The following is a 23824-nucleotide window of genomic DNA, read 5'->3' as shown; positions in this document are numbered from 1 at the left end:
CGGCGGGCGGGGCGGACGGGGTGTGGAGTACACGGGGCGGGCTGGGGAGCTCCACTACCGCCCGGAGGATTGGAGTGTACGGAGTGGAGTGGTAGTGTATGGATCCACTATGGATGCCGCGGGGGCCGGATCCCGGTGAGAGGAATCGCGGTGTTTGTGTTTGCTTACCCCGCCGCGTCTCCCTTATCTGATCCTTTCCCCGCCTCTTCGCGGCTCAGGGGTTTAGTTTGCGGTCTTTAGCTCCGTTACTAAACCACTCCCCGGGCCGTGATCGGATTCGCCGTTCCGTTGCATTGCGCCGGTCCCCCCTTAATTGGTTGGCGCTGGCCGTTTGGTGACACTCGGAGGCTTGGCGAGCGAGCCGATGTTGGGCTTTCGAGGGTAGATGCCCCGAAAATTGTCGCTGACCGGGGCAAGACGTGATCAACCAGAAACGTGACCTAGGCCTTTGCTTCCCCACGCTCCCCGGATCCCGACCAAGCAAACTGGGGAGTATCGATGGGGGGATGGGAACGACCATCATTGCTCAAAGAAGCCTGTTGCAACGTCGTTATATTTTTCCGCCTTGGCGGTGCATGATGCAGTGCATCATCGAGCTCCCTTCCCCCTCTTTCTCCCTCGCCAGTACCACCGACAGGAATGTATGAAATTTCCTCCATTGAGAGGTGTTCCTGAGGCCTTGGAGGGTTCTTGCTGCGTCCAACGAGAGAGCTCAATTGAACGTTGTCGAGGCGCAGTTGCTTGCATGTGCCATGCACTGCGGATGTTTATCGGCGCACCGGAGATTGGAATGAGGAGGGAAGTCGTGATAAAGGCCTCCAGAATTTGTCCATGGCGCGGTTGTACGTTGCGGGCTGCGGTCAAGGATGGGAGACGGATGATGGGTACGGCGCTGCGGAGAGGGTATATAGGCAGGCCAATCCGTAGCAGTTGATGAGCACATTTGAACCTCCCACCCAGTGTTCATCTCGTACATTGGAGACTCACTGCTAGACCCCAGGGCTTCTTCTCAACTCCTCTCATCCTTACCAGCACCCAAGATGCGCACCTCCGCACCCCTCCTAGCCCTCGCGGGAACCCTCGCCCTAGCCCAGACTCCTCCCGCCCGTACTCAACCTGGCTCGCCTCCTCCTTCGTCGCCCGCAAAGCCCCCATCGACGCAGGCTACGGCCCAGCCGTCCTCTACGAAGGCATCGCCCGCGCCGCCGCCGCCGCCTCCAACGCGACCCTCCTCCGCACCGCTGAGACGGCCGTCTCCTCCCTCGTCTCCGACGCCGGCGTCCTCGACGGCTGGGACCCGGAGTGGTACTCCCTCGACGACATCCGCATCGGCAACAACCTCCTCTGGTTCTACCAGCGCAACACCACCGCGGGAGCGAAATACAAGATCGCGGCGGACGGCTTGCGGCAGCAGCTGAACCGGTGGCCGAGGACGCCTAGCGGTGGGTTCTGGCACCGCGCGCCGATTTACGAGGATCAGATGTGGTTGGATGGGATTTACATGGCCGACTCGTTTTATGCGACGTATGTCTCGCTGTTCGAGAAGGGGAATACCACGGCGTGGGAGGAAATTGCGCTGCAGTTTGATCTTATTGAGGAGCATACCCGGAACTACACGACCAACCTACTCGTGCACGGGTACGACGAGGCAAAGGACGCCGTCTGGGCGGATCCCGTGACGGGTGCGAGCCCGTTGGTGTGGAACCGTGCCGTTGGGTGGTACTTCATGGCGCTCATTGATACGCTGCAAGTGTATCCGAAGAACCTACCAGGATACGCGCGGCTGCAAAAGTACTTTGTCACCCTGGCGGACGGGCTGGCGAGGAGCCAGGACGCGTCGGGAGGATGGTGGCTTATCATGAACGAGGGGTACCAGACGCGCAAGGGCAACTACCTCGAGTCGAGTGCCGCGGCCATGTTTGCCTACGGTCTGCTGCGCGGTGTTCGAGATGGGTTCCTCGAGGCAAAGTACAAGGACGTCGGGCTCAAGGCGTACAAGGCGCTTGTGAGGGACTTCATTCGGGATGACAAGAATGGGCTCATCAGCTTCACGGGGACAGTGCAGGTTGGGAGTTTGAACTCGAACGCGAGTTTCGAGGTGAGTTGTTCCTGTGAGATGCCCCTCCAAGAGTTTCATTGTTAATGGGAATTCCTAGTACTACACCAGCATCCCGATTGTCGAGAACGATCATCGCGGTAGCGGGTCTTTCATGTTTGCCGCGATTGAAGCCGAGCTAGCGAAGTAGACACTGGACTGAGAAAAGACCTTTATATAGACCCGAGCCCTAGATCAGAAATAAAGCCTACATCCTTCATGTATGGCGTTGCAGCTCCAATCTGGCTTCGTGTCAATGCCCTTGTTTGACAGTAAAGATTTGACTCACAACAAAGCTTTGTGCAGCGAAAGGTCACCCTGACTATCTATGCCCTGTCCAGAGGGCTCCTCTCTCTAAGTCTTTGTCCATATCGATACAAAAGCAGAGGAATCGGTACCATGGCCAAACTAACAAACCCAAGCACTGAATTGCCCCATCCTAGGCCAAGGTTTCTGTATAGACTAGGTCCAACCAGAGGAAGGAACCCACCTATGAGACAGCGAGCCGACGTAACGCAAGCGTACGAAGAAGATGCAAAGGGCCCGGAGGCGTCAATCAAGTAAGCCTGAGAAGACGCGTTGATCCCGACCTGAGCAAAGCCAAACGGCGCCAAGCTGATCAAGGGGACAACCCAATGCGTCATCGCGTATGTCGACCAGCCGTACCAGAAAAAGGTGACGGGGATAAACAGGGCTGGGATAAAGGCGGTAACCAGTCTCATTTCTGGCTGGTATAGGCCGCCATTCTTCTTTGCGAGTCGTGCGGCGATGAGATCTGAGGTTTTGGCGAATAGGAGTAGACCGACCAGACTTCCGAAGCCGAGGCCTAGGTAGGCGAGCCCGGCTGTCTCGAGAGGCCAGCCGTAGACTTCTTGGAAGAATGAAGATGTGGATGTGAGCAGGATGTATAGAAGAGCTGAGATGAAGCCCGTCATGACGCAAAATATCGGCACGAGGGGTGAGCGGAATAACATCTTCCAAGGGCGACGGAGCGCCTGTCCTAGTGTCTGAGGGTTCTTCTTGGACGAGGTCCCAACCTGGTTGTCATAGAAGCTCAGCAAGTCCGTCCTTCCCGTCTCCTTTCCGACTCTCAATGCCTTCCGACGCAAGATGATGTGTACATTCGTCTCTGGCGTGAACAAGTTCATGAGAACCGTCACAATGGCAGAAGCAATTAGGAGTGCCCAAAATATCCAGCGCCAGCCTGCGCGCTGTGTAATGATACCCCCGAACAAGGGCCCGAGCACGGGTCCAAATAGAGACCCTGTCGTGATGATTGCGTTAGGGACGCCGCGCTGATGAATGTCGTAGAGGTCCGCTAGCATTCCACCTGCGACGGAGAAGCAAGCTGAGGCGCCGAAGCCGGAAATTATGCGGAATGCGAGGAGACATCCAATGTTAGGGGACAGGGCGCTGCCGACGTGCGTGAGGGTGTAGAAGATGTTGGCGTAGTAGAATACTGGGCGTCGACCGTAGAACTCGCTGAGTGGTGAAAGAAGAAGAGGTCCAACCTTGAAGGGGTTGATGAGCAAATGTGCCATCTTGCTTGAGTTGCGAAGTGATAAGTGAAGCTGCTTTGACTTGCAAGGTAGCCAAAGACGTAAATAGTGGTGACCATTGAAGACACCGTGGAGGAATGGTTGTGAAACTCTGAGTCAATACTCGAAGCAGCTGGCGCAATGATTGAGGATGTCAAGAAACTATCATAAGCACTGTGTTAGCCATTTGGTCATATGTTTCTCCAAATAAAGCAAGTGGATTGGCTTACCTGAGGACTATCATGCAGCTCAGTAGAGCCAGGATGGTAGATTTCTTCGTTGACGGAAAGTTTCTGCAACATATGAGCATTATTTAAACTCAGACCAAGACACAGAGTCTCCGCCCTGTTGCCATATAATTCTTACCTTGGGTTCTGGGTGTCGTGCTGGTCATCCCACGCTACCACCCCCCTGTCGAGATCAGACACAGGATCGGACCCGGCAAGATCATTGGGCGAATTGACATCAACAACACCCATTGTACAGATTGGAGGTAGAATGTACTTGGGCAGATGATAAGAGAGGCCCAAAGGGTAACTTTATTCCGAATTCCCAACATTCCCTTGAAATACCTTACTTCGTCAACACTTAGACTAGGTTCGCCCGATCGGCCGATCGGCCAAAATGTGGCACGCGGGGAAACCTCGGGAGGCGCACCGAGTCTCGAACGCTATCATCATCTTTCCACCCGGTATGGCTCTAGCTCATAATTCAATTTACTGAATTCATCTTACCGACTACAAGTTCTCTTCTCACAATTGCCTGGATCTTATTGGAACGAATCTGCGATGAGTGGCCAAAGACGTCTAGGACCACGAGACCGACCTTCTTGCAAGCCTTGTCGTGATCGCAAGGTCCGCTGCAATCGGGGCCTCCCTTGCTCGCAGTGCACTCGCTTACAGCTCTCATGTGTGTTCGAGGCCAGAACGAGAAGAGCCCCCGTAAATGCCCGATCAATCAAGTCTTCTTCGCCATGCGATCCAAACGTACCGTCGTTTTGCGAAACTCCTGCAAATCATCAAGTAAATGAGTCATCGTCCCAAACTCCGTCAGGGCAGACAACACAACCGACCAATCAGGAAGTTCTTGACCGACTTGCCCGAGTTGAAGGGCTCTTATCCCATCTCGTTTCCTCTCTTCGCGATGGAGCCCCAGTGGGAGACTACGGTGAACATCGCAAGTCTAAGGCGGACGCCGTCCCAGCTCCACCGATCCTGCCATCACAAGAAGTCCTTGTCGGAGATGGAGAGAGAGGAAACTTTGTAGATGACTCGGTTTTTGTTGGACTATTCCTTGGCGTAATTCCTTCGAGCAACTCCTGGTCTACAGAACACATATTGATACTTCATAGAACCCGCCTCGACAACGACCCGTAGCCGGAACGAAGACAAGAGATCCTGCGACCAACGCAACAACTCAACATATATCTCCCCACTACGGTATAGCTGCCACCGATGTCTTTGGATCAGACCCGGAGATCATCTCAGTAGCTCCTCACGTCCTCACCAGGCTATGGATCATCTATTTACAAAATGTTGACCCCTTGATGAAAATACTCCATGTGCCCACGATCCAGCCAGTGATACTCGGCGTCGCAGCCAAGCCCCAAGGAGCGGACAACACGACCCTGGCTCTTCTATACGCCACTGCCTTTGCGGCAACGACCAGTATGTCCAGCACCGAGGTAATAACACAGCTCAGTATTGAGAGGCTGGCTCTCTTACGCCACTTTATGCGGGAAATAGATGGCGCATTCACGAGGGCTCAGTTCTTACTTTATCCAAACGTGCAGGGGTTGAAGGCCCTAGCAATCTACTTGGTACGACAATTTTGTTTCCACTAATACATTACCCATTGCTGATCACACACAGACTGCGCTAAGAACCTTCGACACCGGCCGAACTATCTGGACGCTCACCGGGCTCGCCATCAGAATAGCAGAATCCCTCGGCGTACACGAAGACGGCTCCCGTCTCGGCCTGGGTCCCTTTGAGACGGAAATGCGTTGTCGTCTCTGGTGGCATCTCACCGCCCTAGACGCCACGGCGCCCGAAAGCCACGGATTCAACAACACAATGGCCGACCGCGGCAAAATCTTTCGCTTACCGCTGAATGTGAACGATACCGAACTGTGGCCCCATATGGACAAGGTTCCTGCTGGAAGAGAGGAGTGGACAGAGACAACCTTTTCCATCATGAATTTAGACCTCTGCCGCAACCTACGCCACGCCGTCTCCGCTGTCGGGGCGGCCGACGAGCAGACGAGGGAGGCCAAGATCCAGCAGACGGAGTCCTCCGTAGCCCATCGCTGGCTCCGATTCGCGCCCAAAAAATAACGACGTGTGTCGTGCCGCAGAGTCTTTGCTTCGGATATCTGTATCCAAAGCGCGATTCATCTTGATGCTCCAGGCATGGCTCTCGACGCCGATGGAACAAGAGTGCAGGTACCGGTACCTGCCCCATTCCCTCTTCACCACTGCCATTGGACTGCTGGAGCAAGGGTATCTGCTTCAATCAGGGAAGCTTCTCCCTGGGTACGCTTGGTACTACCAGCAGCATCCGCAGCTGTACGCCCTGTTCCTCACGCTCCGCACGCTCGTCGATTCGCCCGAACGAGGGGAGGCGGAGCGCGGTTGGATTGCTGTGGATAACTATATTGCCTGCCTCACTGATTTTGAAGAGGCCAATGAGCGAAGGGGGAAGAAGAGTTGCGTGTGGGCGGCTATGGGGCCGTTGCGAGACCGGGCGAGGGAGTCGATTCGACAACATGAAACCGCTGAGGAAACGTCAATACCGGCGGCAGCAGCGTCCCCAAAGATGCCGCCTGGAGAGAATTCTGGCACTGGACTATCACAACCGTGGAATGCAATCACGCTTGAGCCGCTGGCGTTTGACAACATTCTTACGTGGCATGATTTCTCGGATCTATTCGATGTTATTTGAGATCGAGGATCAGACAATCTGACAATCCGCTTGCAGGCCTTGCTAAGTACATTAAAAGATTGCTTCTTAGGTCGTATTTTTTTAAAAGCAAACGAATTTGGAAATGAATCTAGAAATGGAGTTTCTTCAACCTCTATTTTCTTGAACGATTCGAGTTTGCCAAGAAAGACTTGAAGCAGATAGGCCGAATCTCCTCGGTCAGAGAACAAGGCCCAATAACTCAAGAGTAGGTGGGTTCAGGCTTTTTAGAGCAAGACCTAGATGTGATAGCGAGTTTCGAATGAGAATTAACCAGTGTCCTTGTCTCAGGGTTTAACTTCGTAAAGCCCATTCAGGTAAGTAACATGGTAGGAAGCTTTCAGGCTCCAGTCTTCCGCTAATAATGGGTCATGGATAGCGGACCCAGCGCTTCTCAAGCGCATCGCGCAGCTTGATGATGTTGACAAACACGTGTGTGTTTTGCTAGCGGTCGAAAGGATCTTGTTCATGCTCCTAAGTGTCGGCTATTTACCCCGTGACCAAGCGCGACTGGTGCTGAGCCGAGGTTTGGGACAGGATACCGACAGGATGCGGATATTTTCCGCGAAGTCTAGGTTTCAAACGTTGCGGTCCTACGATGGGGATCGTTGCCAAGTGATATAGTGCCTTTGAATAGTCTCCAATGATTCATGACTCTTCACGAATAATTGCCTCTTGAGTCTTGTGATTTCGTTGATTGATAGCTGCCTAATAGCCTCCATATCGCAAAGCTTCCCAATGGGGTTAGCAATCAACCAAAACACAGTAAGCTGTGCTTTGGTAGCACCTTGCCAAGTTGCCACATTTCGAGCTAAATCCGTTGGGCTAAGCGGCTTTCCTTTGCCCACCTCGATAAACATGCATACTGTAATGAGACAAAATTGTACCCAATCATTTGCCTGCGTCAAGCGATCTTGCACCGGTGCCCACTACCAATGCAGGCTTTCTCTCAGCTGGCGACGTGGAACGCTGCACATATTCGTTAGTCGTCTTACACACCATCTTTCGTATTTCCAAGTAAAGAGAGCCGTAATCCTACTTGTGGAGAAAAAACGTGGGTGGATCGATAAAATCATGGTGGGGACCGACGATTTGAGTCCGAGAAACCGTTGGCAATGATGCCATACAAATCTGCTGGGTGACAGGCAGACAAAACCTGTTGTTCGTCTTCATGGAAGAATGACTTAGGCCCTGCACTTGTTCTGCTTGCTGATGTTGTTATAAAACAGGACCTAAACGCTCATTGGTTACCCACATGTTGTCCAGTGCATCGGTCCTTGGCCTATATATGGCTCTCATAACGAAGTTGTATGCAAGTGCGAGTCTCCAACCGCATAGTATACCGGCCGTAAAGTCACCGCCGCTGCACGTTCCAGTGGTTTTCACGTGAACATGTGGCCTGCCTCTAAGGGGGCAATAATACAATATTTACCAACGGGTGTCTCCGCTCTGTTGGAGCGGCGCCAACGACGATCATGGGCCGCATATGCAGGTCGGCTTGGACAGCATGATCGTGACCAGGTCTGATTCATCGTGGTTTTTATCTAATAGATTTGCGATAGGCGGAAACGTACGAAGTACCACTTGAACCACTTTGCGCTGTGTTCGAGAATGTCGAATTCAGGCATCCCTTCGTAACATGAATCTTAACGCCTGTTTCGAAATCCCTCCACTTCTTGAGCTTGTGCCGTGATCGATATTCTTTACAGAAGATCTTTCTGCCCACGCGGAGGTGCCGGGATGACATGCGCTCAGGAACCGGTTGGTCCAACAGTCCGAGGCCGTCAGGCTGTCAGCAATGGGAAACCCAAAATGGAACATCTCACGACCCAATTTTGTCGGAAATTCCACGTTGGGCGCCACAACATTCCCCGAAACGCAGGCACAGGGTCTCGCAAAGGTGAAGGGAGAAAACACATTGTGCCACCCGTTCATCCGTTCTGCACTTCTTTCGCACGTAATTCAGGAGCGGTATGGGGGATCCGAAGAAACGCAGTCGTCCGCGTGGCCTGGACCTGCAGACATTCAGGTAGGACAAATGTAATAGTCTGTCCAACGAAACAATGTCTGAGCAAAAGAACGGTGTATATATCCCCAAGCACAGTCCATCTTTGTAGGCAGTGCGTACTTTTTTGTTCGATATTACCAATCATTACCGTCAGAGAGGCGACGAACAATGAGAGGCCCATCCAAGTGCTGCTGCTCTCCTCCCGACATGGAACTCGACGACGGGTCTTAGCCGCCTGGGCTGGCCGAACCCCGGGTCCACGGCCGATGCAACCCTCCACTGTCTAATGTCTAACACCCTGGAAGTAATACTAGTGGAGAAGGTTCTCATTAGGATCAGGATGCATACCAAAGAGCTGGTTGTTCAAAATAGTTCGGACGATCGGATAATGATGGGATTATCTAGCAGGTGCTACCCACTACTCTTCTCCTGCTTCCTTCCCGTTAAGTGTGCAAGGACCTGCCTAAGTTATATACAGAAATTTCTGCTCCGGATCCACGCTGTACCTGCAGTATTCGCAAACATCTCTGGCCAGACCAGCCCTACCGCACTTATTCCTCCTCCTACCTACTTAACCAATTTCTCTTTCCTCTTTGTATCATAATCACTTACCTGACCCAATCGAGACTGGACTTCACCCCAACACCAACGTTCCAATATTGGAATATTGGAGGTGGCCAGCATGGAAAATATTCTCGATAGCCACCCCGAATATGTATCGACTTCGCGATTAGATGATTTGCGCGCTACCGAGTATGGCTACCTCGATGAGCAGGATCACGTCTACCTCGACTTCACAGGCGCAGGACTCGCCGCTCGATCCCAGATCCGAGCCCACGAGACCCGACTGCAGCAAACCCTCTGCGGCAACCCGCACTCCATCAACCCAACAAGTCAATGCGCCACTCACCTCGTCGAGCAGGCACGAGCCCGCGTCCTCTCTTACCTCAATGCCTCCCCGGAAGAATACACGGCAATCTTCACCCCAAACGCAACAGGCGCCGCGAGGCTCGTTGCGGAATCATACTCCTTCACGAGACGAACCAGACTGGTTCTCACGTCCGACAACCACAACTCCGTCAACGGCCTCCGAGAATTCGCACGCCGAAAACACACACGAACCACTTACGTGCCAGTCCGCGCCCCGGAGCTGAGGGTAGACCCGTCTGACCTCATGTCAGCACTAAAACCTCGCAGAGGTGGCTTATTCGGCTCAGCTGCAGCTGCAGCTGCAAAACTAGCTCCCACCCCACGAACCAACAACGACGACACGGTCAAAACCAAATCCAAAAAGAGAGGTCTATTTGCGTACCCTGCCCAAAGCAACTTCAGCGGCGTCCGTCATCCGCTGTCATGGATCAGCGTCGCGCAGAAGCAGGGGTATGACGTGCTCCTCGATGCGGCGGCGTACCTGCCGACCTCCAGACTCGATCTGTCCGCAGAATCCGGCGTCCAACCGGAGTTTGTCATCGCGAGCTGGTACAAGCTGTTTGGCTACCCGACTGGTGTTGGCTGTCTGATTGTACGACGCGATGCTCTGGCAAAACTCGCCACCTCACGGCCTTGGTTTTCGGGTGGAACCATTACAGCGGCATCGGTTGGGATTCCGTGGCATGTTATGGCGCCAGATGAGGCTGCCTTTGAGGATGGGACGGTCAACTTCTTGTCGATACCAGATGTTGCTGTTGGGCTGGATTGGTTGGAAGGGATCGGTATGCCATTGATCGATACCAGAGTCAGGTGTCTCACCGGCTGGTGCCTCGATCGTTTACGGAATCTCGAACACAGTGACGGGTCGCCCATGGTCAGGGTATACGGCCCGACAGATATGAAGCTGAGAGGTGGAACAATTTGCTTCAACTTTTTGGACATTGGTGGAAGGGTCGTCGATGAGAGACTGGTCGCTAAAGAAGCCTGTGTCGAAAACATATCACTACGAACGGGCTGCTTTTGTAACCCTGGTGCCGGAGAAGCTGCCTTTGGTCTGGATAAAAGGGCTTTGTTACCGCTCACCGGCATCCAGAGTGACTCTCTGGACGACTACGTCAGGCTTTTGGCGCCTGTGGGTGCTGCACGGATCTCATTTGGGTTCATGACGACGGCAAAGGACGTGGATCGATTCTTGGACTTTGTGAAAAGGAGATACACAGACCGGCTGACAACAGCTAATGGCCTACCGCCACACGAGCACTGTTGAGTACAATTATGGCCTACATAAACCACGTTTTGTTCAATGACAAATTCACTTATTGGCATACAAACTGTTACTTGATAAGGTGCATGAAGATCGGCCCTCAAGTACGGGGCATCCCACTTTGCATGAGCAGATAAATCCGACTGCATTCATGACAATATCATCTCAAGAGCCATGCCATTGGTGGAGTCGGCTACCTATCCCGGAAGTAGTGCCACATGATAAAGAGTGAAAGCTCAAACCAACTTTGATAACTCAGGTCTCACCATACTTTACGATATTACCTAGTAGAGTGCCATTCACCAACCAATGGTTGCTGACAGCCTCTCAACTGAGCGATTAAATAGTCTACTAGTTCAACGCAGAAGCAACCCTATTTCCTTAGCGCATAAAGGCTGTAGAATAAACAAGATCGTACAATAGATGCCCCGATCGTGAGATCGTCACTGACAAACCGATGCTGCCGATTGGTCGCCATACTCTCGGTGTTCAACAGAACAAATCACGAGCCGCTGCGAATAAATCCCGCGAATTGAATAGCATTTTCCTATTTCGTACATAGTCAAGTATTCGAGCAAGGATGTTGCATGGGTGGGCGTTTTCACGAAACATTCTCAGTGTTCTGTGTTACCTGGCACAACTTACAACTTCAACTCCTAATCAAGCTCAGTAATCACTTGCAAGTGCCTAGTAAAATAGAACGATGACTCCAAACATTGAATGTCTTATGGACTGAGAAGCTCATTGGCGGGGCGTGTTTGTGGCTGCTATTACCTGCAAATGGTAGGGCAAACAGTGTGGGGGGAAATCGCTGTCTGTTGGATGTTTTGTGTTTTCCGGGTTGTTGGAACTAACCCAGTTACCGAAGCAGTTGCGGCACAAGCAACAGGGTTTCTTTCTGTACCCAGGGCTCTATGAAGAATTATTTTATCTCGCCGATTTCTTATCTATGGCACGATTCTCCACATCTTTGCGTGATGTTACATTTATTACCCTAATATCCTTTCCACCTCGGTGGTACCTCATCCATCCGAACAGTCCGGCAACTGACTTACTGGATCTCAAGTCACGATGGAGTCTTTGAAGCCGACTTGGTACCATGAGCTACTTGCTCTCGGCGCTTTATCCTTTCTAACGACTCTACGTGAGTCTTCTTTGCAGATCGCCGCTCAATACCTGATCGCTCTGCTCGTGGCGCGGCACGTTGTCAGGGCAGTGTACTACCTCTTCATCTACCCGTACTTCTTCTCTCCCCTCAGACACCTCCCAGGGCCAAAGGCAAGAGAAAGACACAAAATTTCTTCGATACGGCTTACCTTATTCCTAACATACCTACCAGGACCACCACTTCCTCGTCGGCGACCTCATAAACCAGGCTAGGTCAGGAAACCCCATCGAGCCATACCTCTCATGGACGCGACAATGGCCAGACGAGCCGTTGATCAAGTTCACCGGCTTCGGCAACGCGGACTGCCTCATCATCAACGACCTGGAGGTCTTTAAAGAGGTCTTTCAGACAAAGAGCTATTCCTTCATCAAGGCGCAGTTCAACACCCGCATCATTGTACAAGTGACGGGGACCGGGATGGTGTTTGCTGAAGGAGACTTACATAAGGCCCAGAGAAAGTTATTGTCGCGTAAGTCGTTCCTTAGCATTTCATGACGAGAGACTCGTCTAAAACCTGTATGAACTTATAACTAATTACAATCTCACAGCCTCATTTTCTCTCACCAAAGTCAAAAAGGCGATCCCACTCTTCCAAAGCAAAGCAAAAGAGCTCGTCCAACTCTTTGATAATGAGATCAAGTCTCAACAGGGCGTCGTAGACAGTAAGTCTGGCCTCAAGCAGTTCGACTTGGTCGACTGGCACCTAAATCTCGCCTCGACAATCCTCTTGCTAACCTTGCGGGTTCACCTCAACGCAGTGTCCCAAGCCTTCAGCCGTGTTACAGTCGACATCATAGCATGGTGGACCCTCGGCATCGACCTCCAAGCAACCCTAACCCACTCCTTCTTCCATCAAGCCTACCACCGCATGTTCGACCCGTCCCTCTTTGGCGGCATCCTCATGGTCATGAACGCCTACATCCCAGGAACCCGCTCACTCCCCTTTGAAGAGAATCGCGTCTTCAACGCCTGCAGCGGTGGCGTCCGCTCGCGCATACGAGAAGTCATTCGCGAACGCTTCGCAGAGATTGACGAGGTCCCCGGCGGCAGCGGTAGCGGTGGTGATGGTAAAGGCGCGGAAAAGACCCGCGACAGACCCGATCTCCTAACGCACATGATCCTCGAGTCCAGATCCATCAACGAGCCCTGGTCCGAGGACGAAATCCTCGAAAATTGCCTCAACATGATGGTCGCAGGCCACGAGACCTCCGCGACGACGCTCACCTGGGGCACGCACATCTTCACGCTCTACCCGCACATCCAAACGCGCGCCAGGGCCGAAGTCTTGCGTCTCCTCAAGAAGAACCCGACGCCAGACTACCGCGACCTCGAAGAGGGCCTCCCCTTCATCGATAACCTCACACGCGAGATCCTCCGCTTTTACGCGCCGGGCGTCCTGGCCGCCCGCGAATCGCTCGAGGACGTCACCGTCGGCGGCACGTTCGTCCCCAAGGGTACCCCACTGTACATGTTCCCGGCCCTCGTCACTAGGAACAAGCGCATTTGGGGCGAGGACGTGGATGTCTTTGACCCGGACCGGTGGGACCGTCTCGAGGGGACGCCGGCGAGCAACCCGCTTGCCTTTGCGACATTTTTGGCTGGGCCTAGGCAGTGTATCGGAAAGGGGTTCGCACTGATTGAGATCAAGGTGCTCTTCATGGCGATTTTGAGTAATTTCAAGTTTGAAGCCGCGGTGGATCCTGAGGATATCGAGTTCGTTAATCCGAGTCCTGTTTTGAGGCCCAAAGGGGGTTTGAAGGTGAAGGTGCGACGGCTGGAGACGGGTGATGTTGAGGATGCGTCCTTATACTGAGTTTCCTTCTCATTATTCATCATGGGCGTTATGTGTGGCCAGTTACTCCTTTGCCTCTATTCGATCTCTCAGATAGCCTATTTTTGATTATAGATACACGTCGCAACAACAGACTCTATAGGAATTTCCTAGAGCATGATCCCTATCGGCCAAAAGACTTGCCGTATTGTCAAAGGGGAGTTGGAGTGATGTTAATTCCCCGCTCATGTTGAATTGCTCAAATTAGATTGGGACGGCAACACTTCTACCTTATCCTTGGGTCCATGCAATTTGATAAGTGGTGTTGGTGTGGTGGATGCGCTTCGAGGACAACGCCAAATACAACCTTGAGATGTATAACGCCAACTGACATCTCTGTACTTACAACGAGTGGATTAGCGAGCATTCAGAAAAAATTCCAGACATGAATTGCCAATTGCCGCAAGGGTCAATTGGTAAATGAAGAGTCTTGCATGGCCGACTAAGACGTCCCCATGAGCTAGTCGTGCGCCCTTCCCGCTTGGCGTAGAAACGACGAGGGACCAATGACTCACCCCCACTACGACTAAGACCGAGACTCTAAATACCTTCATCAACTACATCTACAAACCTCACGAAATCATCATCCTCATCACCAATTGAGACTTAAAGTCTCCCCAAAGACTCTGGGTAACTTACAAGCAATGGCATCACCCTACACCGTCCTCGTAACAGGCTCCGCCGGCCACCTCGGCGCAGCCCTAATGCTCTCCCTCCCATCCCTAGGCCACGTCCCCCACGGCATCGACATCCTCGCCTCCCCGACGACAACAACAGTCGGCTCCATCACAGACCGCGCCCTCATAGCCTCCATCCTCGCCGACAACCCTTTCATCACACACATCGTTCACGCCGCAACCCTCCACAAGCCCCACGTTGACTCCCACCCGAAATCAGCCTTCATCGACACAAACATCACCGGCACCCTCGTCCTCCTAGAAGAAGCAGCAGCCGCCCAAAAGAACCGCATCAAATCCTTCCTCTTCATCTCAACAACCTCAACCTTCGGCCGCGCCCTCGCCCCAGCACCAGGCCAACCCGCCGCCTGGATCACCGAATCCGTTACGCCCCTACCCAAAAACATCTATGGCGTGACCAAGTGCGCAGCCGAGGACCTCTGCAGCTTAATCCACCGCCAAACATCCCTCCCCGTCCTCGTCCTCCGCACGTCCCGCTTCTTCCCGGAACCAGACGACGACGAGGACCGCCGCGCCGCCATGCCCGACGACGCGAACCTGAAAGTCTGCGAGCTGGCCTACCGGCGGGTCGACATCACCGACGTCGTTTCCGCCGTGGTGTGCGGGATGGAAAAGGCCGAGGCGATCGGGTTCGGGAAGTACATAATCTCTGCGCCGCCGCCTTTTGTTGCTGCTGCTGCTACTACTACTACTACTACTGCCATGGCCACTGACGACGACGCGGACGCTGCCGCCGCCGCCCGCTCGACGCTTCTGCGCCGCTTGGACTCGGACGCGGGCGCCGTTGTCGCGGAGGTCGTGCCCGGGTGCGCGGCCGTGTTTGAGAAGCTCGGATGGAGGTTCCTCGACAGGTTGGACCGGGTGTACGATTCCTCCAAGGCGGTCAGGGAGCTCGGATGGAGGCCTCAGTGGACGATGGAAAAAGTTGTCGAGAGGCTTGCGAGGGGTGAGGATTGGAGGAGCGAACTGACGCATGCGGTCGGCAAGAAGGGGTACCACGCCGTGTCGACTGGCGTGTATACTACGCGTGACTGAATTCTCACAAGGTTTGCAAGATGGTGTGCAAAGATGAGATTGAAGACAGAAAATTACAGGTTTTGGTATTGATAGGTCTATGTATGCTTTCATGAAGATATCCAATCGAAAATATGGAAAACAAAAAAGTAAATGGGTACTCAAACAATTCCGCCAACATGCTATGCAGCGCACGCCAAAGTCTATACCTCAATCTCCTCCCTTACAATTCCCAGATCCCTTCCGAGATCGAGAATCTGTGTCGCGACCGCTTCCACATCCCATGTCTTGATGGGCACGCGGTGAGCACCGTCCCATTCGACCAATCGTGTCGTCCCGGGCTGGCAATACTGCTTAAGCAACACCCTGTGATGGTCCAACCCAGCATCCTTCATGCCGTGGACGTGAATCGTCGGCAGCTTCAAGACGTGGTCCGTTCCCGGGCCTGTCGGCCAGTCATGGAACTCGACACTCGCCTCGGCCGCATCGCCGACACCCTGCGGCACCTCCAACCTGTCGTCGAGCACAATCAACGGCGCCCTGCCCGCGAGCAGCACGCCAAACTTCCAGTCTGCTGAGCCGCCCGCCGACGTGATGCGCTTTCCGTACTTCTTCTTCAGCTGTTGTTGCGTGTACATCAAGCTGGCACTGATCTTGGCCCCCTGGCTGAATCCCAGTAACCCCACCCACTCCCCCGTCGCGCCGATGGCGTCGTCGTCGTCCATTGCCATGCGTAGCTGGAAGTGGATCTCGGCGGACGCCGTCTCGGCGTCTACGGCCTGGTGCTCGGGAAGCCAACGCAGCCAGCGGCGGAAAGGGCCATAGTCGCCATACACGGAGATGATGTCGTGGTGAGGGGCGCACATGAAGGGTCCGTCAACGAAGACGAGACGGAAGCTGTTCTTAAGGCGGGAGATGAGGGCGCGGCACTGGACCTTGAAGACGGAGGCGTTGACGCCGCCGCCGTGAAGGCAGAGGATACGCGGGAGGTGGAGGGTGGGGTCAGGACCCGGCGGCGGTGATGTTGCGCTTGGCATTGTGTAGACACGTAAGGCCGCTTGTTTGGCGCTTAAGGCGTGTATGTGTATGCGGGTAGTAGTAGCAGCAGTAATAGTCGTTCCTTTGATGAAGTCTCAGTGCTGCAAGGTAAAAGACAAGAGCTAGGTTCTTCGGGACCGAAGAGTGAAGACTCGGGTGCTTGAGAAGAGGGCGAAGAGCGAAGATAAACGCGAGAGCAGGAGGGAAGAGAGAGGACGAGGACCCGAGGATAATGATAAAAGGTCGGCGACTTCTTTACTCTAATCAGAGACAAGAGGAGGAGTAGGAGGAGGGAAGAAGGGAGCGTTGGCCAGCTCTACCTTGCGCTTGCGCTCGTTCACGGCTCTCGACTCTCTCACCCTCTCCTGGACGCTTGCCCACCTTTTGCGCAAGGGCAGCAAACAGAGCGCCAATGTGGGGCGATGGATTCCTTTGTCCGTCGCTCACCGGCCGGAGCTCCGACACACAGGCACTGGCGCCGACTCTCTTCACTTGCTTAATTGATTGCTGACAGTCTACCTACTGCGCCCGAAGAGAGCAGACAATACGGGGAATGAACTTGAAGATCGAGCAAGGCTTGTCCCTTTCAGGTCGATGGTCACGCTCGTTGGCGCGAGTCAAATATCCGCCCCCGGGCAGCCGGGGGGAGAAGTCTGTCGTACAGAGTCTAGACAGGGCCGCCCTCAGAAAAAGGACAGGAAGATCGTGGGGCGGGATCGTCTCGGTGTGTGTGGATGACAACTCCGCCGGGAAGTGGATAACTCGTCCCAACGGATTTCTCTTTCTGCGGGAAACGCTAAAAGGCGGCCTTGTCAGCTTGATGCGGACTCTCGTGAGCTTTACCGCAACAGAGGTTCGTCTCTGTGTCGTGCCTCGCAAGCTTGATCAAACTTTTTGGGACGTCGAAAATAAAAAGGACGACAAGCAACGCTATCAGACCCGGCGGTATGGTCAAGCAGCTGCAGCGAGCGCCGAGGATCAGATGCCGGCAGCGAGAACAAACAAAGGATGAGATGAGGCAGGGCGTAGACGTCTCTGCTCTGTTTCCTCCCAAAGTTTGGTTGCAATTGGGGATTTGACGCGCGTGATTCGGAGTTGGAGGGCGTCGGGATCACTCTCTGGTGGCTGATTGTCAGCCCTTTCTTATTTTCGCGTCAATAGCCCGGTCGTTGGTAAGACGGGACTCGGTGTCAGGTTGTCCTCTGTGCCTGTGTTCGTGTTTCTAGTTTCCCAGGTCGACGGACAGGTTGGGAGACGTCCGGGATTCCCACTCTTGGCGAGGTCCGGTCCGAGACCAGTCAACCACATTTGCGCATGTCGCCCTGTTGATACCAACCTGATTAATTAACCGGCGGTGCGAACTGGAAACGCGACGAAATGTCATAAAACCGAGCATGTCGTCTAATAAACTTCGTCTTGGAAGCTTCTCGACTGTCGCAATGTTGCAGCGAAATGACATGGCGAGGACGGGAACAGGAATAGCCATGGTGGTTCGGGGTCCGATCACCGAGGGTTGATTCCCGACTGAACAATCCAACGGTATTGGTGGGTGGGCGTCTCTTTCGCCGAAAAGGCCAAGTCCGTCGAGGTCCGGACACTTGACAGCCTATTTAGTCACTCGTGTCCCCCCGTTTCCTCTTTGGCTTTGTTTAGTTCGGACAAGACTGGCAGACAGCCATCTTCCGCGCATACGCATAGCATCCAACATGATGACGGCAAGTCGATACGTCAGAGGTCGCAACAAGTGTAAGTTTGGCCGTCATCGCGAATGCGAAGCTGTCAAACAAATTCAAAGTCAACAGAGGTGACAGCTTGGCAATCGTGGCGATGGTGTGTATCCGTACCCGCTTCCGCTGGGGAATAAGGTTGGGTCGTTGGGGGAAAAGAGGTGGGGAAGAGAGAGAAAGATGGAGACCTCCCACGCTTCCCTCGTGCACTACTACGTACAACTGCTTAGGTAATATTCCGTATGGAAGCGCCTTACCTAAGGCCCAAGGAAGGAAGCCTATTCGTACTTACCTCAGGTACTGTGTAGCACCTCTGCTTAGGTAAGGCGTACAGAGTACCTTTGCTGCTTAGATAATACGAATGAAAGAAAGGGTCTTTGGTAAGTGAGTCGGAATGTCGGCCCCGTCGCTCTGCGTTAGCCAGCTGCTCAGCCACACGCCTCTGCCGCCAGCGGACCCGTCGGTTCCCGCCATCCCTGTGCATCAGCCACATCATGACGTTTCCTGGTGTTCCCGGTGCCCCTCCAAGTTTCCCCCTCTCGTACGGCGCCGACGCTGTGCAAGGTATGAGCTGTTGCTGCTTGGCTTGGTGGTGGTGGTGAGCTGGCAAACGATGACATGACTCTCCCCCGTCTGCATTCATTGAGAGGCCTCTCTGCAGAATATCTACACCTTACCCCGTTTTCTGGACCACAAGCTACCAGGACCTCAGCCTCACACGCCTACGATATCCACGTTGACGACAGTATACGCCACATTACGCCCAGCAGAATTCATTAAACTTCCATCGGTCTTGCCGCAAAGCTCCATCAAACACCAGACCTACAAAAGGAACAAACGCACAGCGATTCTCTCCTCATCGGCTCACTTTTATCCTTCATACTACCATCTCAAGATACCCCTCATTTCCAAAAGCTGCCAACTAGAGCAATTGCATTGCCTTCTTGGATTGCTACTTCGACACTCTTAATCTCATCAACCCGAATCTAATCAGTCATCGACAGAAAAGACACCCTCAATAATGTCTGGCACCAACCCGGAGAAGCCTCCTATCCAACCAGAGCAGCAGCTCTACCCTCCCCCTCCCACCGGCGACAACAACCAGCAGCAGCCTCCTCAGTACACCTCCGGTCATGAGCAGCAGCAGTACAACCCGGACCAGAAGAGCGCCGCCGGCCCCGGCCACGAGCAGCAACACTTCCCCCTCCGCCCCCGGGCCCTCCCCCGCCAACCAGCCGCAGTTCACGCACGCTCCCCAGCAGCAGCAATACGCCGCCGGCAGCTCCGTCCCCCAGCAGCAGTCATATGCACAGACGCCCGGCCAGCAAGCTCCTTACAACCCCGCAGATCACGGCGCCGGCCACCACTACTCACAACAGCAGTTTGAGGGACCTCCGGGAACGGCAGCACCGAGCCACGCCCAGGGCGGCCCTTACACCGACCCGGCTGCCGCGCACGCTGCGTACATCGCGCCCGCTACCGATCCCAACCACAAAGAGAAGCGCGGATGGGGTGAGCGCCTCTCTCAGATGGGCATGAAGGCCGCCGTGCCCATCAACGCCCTCGCCAACAAGATGGGCTCGCAGAGCTTTCTGCCTACCACCATGGATAGAGAGTGCGACAAGGCGGCCAAGATCCTCAAGAGCTTTTGCAGTAAGTGTTCCCAAACAACACCCCATTGAGCACACGGCTAACACACACTCTCACAGAGGAGGGAATCACATCCGATGTACCACCCCAGACACAGACGGGCGAGCACCTCGAGCCCGGCAAGCACGCTGAAGCCACTGGCTCCCGCCCCACGACACCCAACAAGGACAAGGCCCGCAAGGAGTCCAAGGCCATCGTCAAGATCCCCTCAAAGGTCATCAACAAGGCCGTCGGCCTCGCCATCTTCACCACCGCCCGCGTAGGCTTCCAGTTCTCCGGCGCCACCGGCTCCGGCATACTCATCGCCCGCCTCCCAGACGGCTCCTGGTCCCCGCCCTCAGGCATCCAAGTCCACGCCCTCGGCGCTGGCTTCATGATCGGCGTCGACATCTACGACTGCGTCTGCGTCATTAACAGCCCCGCCGCTCTCGCCGCCTTCATGTCCACCCGCGTCAGTCTCGGCCCAGACGTCGCCGTCGTGGCTGGCCCCTACGGCGCCGGAGGCGTCATGGACGTCGGCGCCTCCTTTGGCGGCAAGAACCCCGAGGTCAAGGACAAGAATGCCGCAAACGACCACGTCACGGACGCCAAGCCCGCCGAGGACGGCAAGCTCAGGCCCGACGAGAAAGACAAGAAGCGCAGGAGCAGCAGCACCTCGCTCAAGCCCGTCTTCTCCTACGTCAAGTCCCGCGGCTTCTACGCCGGCATCCAGGTAGACGGCACCGTCGTCACGGAGCGCAAGGACGCCAACGCCGCGTTCTACGGACAAAAGGTCACCGTGGACCAAATCGTAAAGGGCCAGGTGCCGCCCCAGGGTCCCAACGGCATGTGGCCCGCCGGCGCCCACCCGCTCTACGAGGCCCTCCGCACCGCGGAGCAGCAGCAGGCTCTCCCCGAGGTTCACCTGCCCCAGGCGACGCCCGGCCAGCAGGCCCCGCCCGGGTCGATCCCCCCTCACCAGCAGCAGCAGCCGGCCTATGGTCAGCAGCAGCAGCAATACGGCCACTCGGATGCCGGCGGCCCGCTAGGTTCGCATCCTCCCGGCCAGGGTGGCCCCGTCGCCTCGGGTGGTCTGAGCCGCGAGGAGCAGCTTCCGGGCTACGTGGATGATGGTGTGGCGCGGCCTGGTGTCGGTGATCACAAGGGTCACTACCAGTAAAGAGGGAGCGAGAGGCAATCGGTTTTGAATTTGTACAGGAAAGAAGGGTATCCGCAAAGGGCCAGAGAGATATCCCCATGGGCGTTTTTAGTGGTTGGCATGCTTTGTTTAAGCTTAGCACAGATGAATCCGAATCAAGATATCCATCAACACCTACCTTTCATACACCTATAATTTGCAACAGTGACTGCCGGATTTACATTACACTTCCACTTTGCTCGATCTTACATCACCGTCCCCGTCCCTACGATCTGTCATCTATAAGTCGCCTTTCATGGCCATAAGGGAAAGAACAGAACAGAAAACCTCGAAGGGAAAAATCCTCAAACGCCAGAACGAAATGGAAGAAAAAGCCCCGCAGACGCCCGAGAGATAAACCAAACCCAGTCTGCACGCCGCCCCTTTGGGCCAGCCTGTAAAACACTTTTGTTGCTCTGTCACGCTTGTCAAGAGCGTGCCTTGCCATAGAATGCCTTACCTCGCCTTGTCTTACCTCGCCTCCTGCCGGCCACAGATCCTCCGCGGTCACACAGCGTCGAGAAATATTTTTGCCTGCTCAGGTACACATTCGAGTTACACAAACCAGATGGAAAAAAGGTGACAAGCGCACGGGAGGGAGAGACTCAGACACGGGAAGAGAAACACGCACACACCCCGAGTACCTTGTTATCGACATAGTACAAAACCGAGAGAAAAGAAAATGAAAGACAAGCATGCTATCTACGATATGGCCAACGGCCGGGGCCGCTGCAGGACTCGAGTAGGACGAGATATACCTGCCTGCCTGTCGAAACCTGAAAGCCCGTAGACTGTTTGTTGCTTGTCCGTTGTGTTTGCCGTCCGTATTGCTTGTCTCTTTCCGGTTTTGCAGGTTGCCGCACTTTTGACATACAAAGGTGAAAAGTCATATACACGAGGGCGCGGCAAACACACAACAGTCTGCTTCTTCAACCTTGACCTTTAAGACTGGGAAAAATACAAGATTTCCCAATTGATGATCGTTTGGAATAGATACTCGAGTGCGAAGTAGGGAGGTAACTTGGCGAAACAGCAATCACCAATTTGATGAGGACGTAGGGGGGAAAGTAAGCAAGGGCTTCGACTAGTTTCCGCTAACTCGCTCATCGTCCCGAGTGGTCGACCTGCCGTGCCTTATGTGGCTTCATCTTGCATCCAAGTACACATGCGTCGGATGCTTCACAGACACGATTGCGAGCCACGTCTGGCTGGCTGCATCCGCACGCTAGCCCTAGTTCGATTCGGAGGGCCTTTCCGAACAAAAGGGAAGCATGGTCTTCCTGGAAAGAAACATGTGCTGCTGTTGCGGCCGGCAAGGGAAGCAAAAAGCAATGGTTGGTTCTGAGTCCTCCTCAGATTGGGAGCCGCCATGCCATCGCAGTGAGCACGGGAGATCATGCAGGCAGGCCAAGTGCGGGGATGGGCAAAAATAACGAGGCCCAATCAATAAGTCAGGTCGACGAGAAGTAATGGTTGTTGAAGGTCCAAGTCAGGACGTCCAGCATCTATTGAGACTTTGGATGACATACCTTCAAGCTTCTGCTTGTGAGCCATCGAGGCGCTACAGCAGACAAGAAGGATTCAAATGGAGGTCTGATGGAGATAGAGCCTGCAGGCTACGGCCCCTAGACGCCCCTTGATCGAGCCACTGAGATAAGCGGAGGGAAGACAGCAGATCATGATATACGCCAAATAACCCCTTGCACGATAGAAGCCGACAGGCCGTATGGAGAGTGATAGACAGACGTTGGTGCGGCGTAGCCCAGGGGCCCATGGGCCTAACTGCCGGCCGACTCCCGCGCGGTCCCGCGTGGTTAGAGATTTAGCATTGTGGCATCCATTAGATCAGTGATAATAAATCCGGAGCAGTCGCCAGCGCTGAATGGTGTTCGGTGCTTGTCACTGGTTGGAAGAGGGCCAACGGGCTGGATGTTGTTATAGGGAATAGCGAACCGAGCAGGACGATCCCCAAGTGATGTGAAACGGATCAGTTGGGTGATCCGCAGGGGTTCATCAGGTAACTTTTGACACAATTCAGACGACATTCGTTGTGCAAATTGTCTTGGATCCAAAATAGCAGCGGTGATGGACGGATGGCTGGTCCTCGGGTGCTTTAGCACGTGGGCTTGGCTCCGTACAGATACAGATGCTCTGTTCCTCAAGGTAGGTAGACCACTCCCGCCGGCAGTTTAATCTTGAATGCGGTTCCGACATTCCAGTACAGAACCAGCAAGGCGGTGCATCGCATTCGTGACGATTGTCTGGACTTTGCTTGTCTCTCCGAAGCCGCAAACTCGGATCGCGGGAGTCATGCCCTGTTCTGAGTCCCCGGGTTAGCTGAGCCAAATTCCAGAATCCTCATTCTGCGTGGGACTCGTGAGTCGTGGTGATCCATGGGCTGGTGGAGTAGCCTGACGAGTTGGATTTGGTGGGCAGGGTTGTGCTGAGGACGTCATCGTCTCCACGACGATGAGACGGCCTGGGATGTGCAGGTCTCTTTGCGTCTTTTGACGTTTGGCAGCAATGCTTTCTGGGCCTTCGTCAGAGGTTAAGTCTTCTTGTTGCTTGCTTCGGCCTTTCGCCGGCGGTTCAGAACCCCCAGTAGGCCCCTATTTTTGCCTGTGTGCCTCTGTAAAGTCCAAACTCCAACTGCCCACAACCCCTTCTTCATCTGATATCCCCACGCCAAGGAAACGGTCACTGAAAACTGGCGCTGTATTGATGT

General features: G+C 54.3%; 8 protein-coding genes across 8 annotated transcripts; 6 read left to right on the top strand and 2 right to left on the bottom strand.

Moving 5' to 3' along the window:
* Nucleotides 1-880: 880 nt before the first annotated feature.
* N0V96_001232 (uncharacterized protein) lies at nt 881-2246 on the top strand (the record flags this gene model as incomplete). The annotated part of the gene is made up of 3 exons (XM_053196786.2): nt 881-884; nt 1095-2098; nt 2157-2246. 3 exons carry the CDS (start codon nt 881-883, stop codon nt 2244-2246), a joined length of 1098 nt encoding a protein of 365 aa, XP_053045713.2.
* Nucleotides 2247-2421: 175 nt separating this feature from the next.
* N0V96_001231 (uncharacterized protein) lies at nt 2422-3636 on the bottom strand (the record flags this gene model as incomplete). Its single annotated transcript, XM_053196787.1, has 1 exon — nt 2422-3636. One exon carries the CDS (start codon nt 3634-3636, stop codon nt 2422-2424), a length of 1215 nt encoding a protein of 404 aa, XP_053045714.1.
* Nucleotides 3637-5302: 1666 nt separating this feature from the next.
* Nucleotides 5303-5969, top strand: N0V96_001230 (uncharacterized protein; the record flags this gene model as incomplete). Its single annotated transcript, XM_053196788.2, has 2 exons — nt 5303-5317; nt 5505-5969. 2 exons carry the CDS (start codon nt 5303-5305, stop codon nt 5967-5969), a joined length of 480 nt encoding a protein of 159 aa, XP_053045715.2.
* A 3315-nt stretch (nt 5970-9284) lies between these two features.
* N0V96_001229 (uncharacterized protein) lies at nt 9285-10799 on the top strand (the record flags this gene model as incomplete). Its single annotated transcript, XM_053196789.2, has 1 exon — nt 9285-10799. The coding sequence occupies one exon, from the start codon at nt 9285-9287 to the stop codon at nt 10797-10799; it is 1515 nt and encodes a 504-aa protein (XP_053045716.2).
* A 1068-nt stretch (nt 10800-11867) lies between these two features.
* On the top strand, nt 11868-13777 carry N0V96_001228 (uncharacterized protein; the record flags this gene model as incomplete). The annotated part of the gene is made up of 3 exons (XM_065756174.1): nt 11868-12034; nt 12177-12433; nt 12513-13777. The coding sequence occupies 3 exons, from the start codon at nt 11868-11870 to the stop codon at nt 13775-13777; spliced, it is 1689 nt and encodes a 562-aa protein (XP_065615414.1).
* Nucleotides 13778-14439: 662 nt separating this feature from the next.
* N0V96_001227 (uncharacterized protein) lies at nt 14440-15528 on the top strand (the record flags this gene model as incomplete). The annotated part of the gene is made up of 1 exon (XM_053196791.2): nt 14440-15528. The coding sequence occupies one exon, from the start codon at nt 14440-14442 to the stop codon at nt 15526-15528; it is 1089 nt and encodes a 362-aa protein (XP_053045718.2).
* Nucleotides 15529-15710: 182 nt separating this feature from the next.
* N0V96_001226 (uncharacterized protein) lies at nt 15711-16544 on the bottom strand (the record flags this gene model as incomplete). Its single annotated transcript, XM_053196792.2, has 1 exon — nt 15711-16544. One exon carries the CDS (start codon nt 16542-16544, stop codon nt 15711-15713), a length of 834 nt encoding a protein of 277 aa, XP_053045719.1.
* A 2749-nt stretch (nt 16545-19293) lies between these two features.
* On the top strand, nt 19294-21081 carry N0V96_001225 (uncharacterized protein; the record flags this gene model as incomplete). Its single annotated transcript, XM_065756173.1, has 3 exons — nt 19294-19402; nt 19440-19925; nt 19982-21081. The coding sequence occupies 3 exons, from the start codon at nt 19294-19296 to the stop codon at nt 21079-21081; spliced, it is 1695 nt and encodes a 564-aa protein (XP_065615413.1).
* Between the last annotated feature and the right edge of the window lie 2743 nt (nt 21082-23824).

The sequence above is a fragment of the Colletotrichum fioriniae genome (genome assembly GCF_027942845.1).
Source record: "Colletotrichum fioriniae strain IMI 355084 chromosome Unknown scaffold_1, whole genome shotgun sequence".
Taxonomy (NCBI): Eukaryota; Fungi; Ascomycota; class Sordariomycetes; order Glomerellales; family Glomerellaceae; genus Colletotrichum; species Colletotrichum fioriniae.
This window is presented reverse-complemented; position numbering and strand designations above follow the sequence as displayed.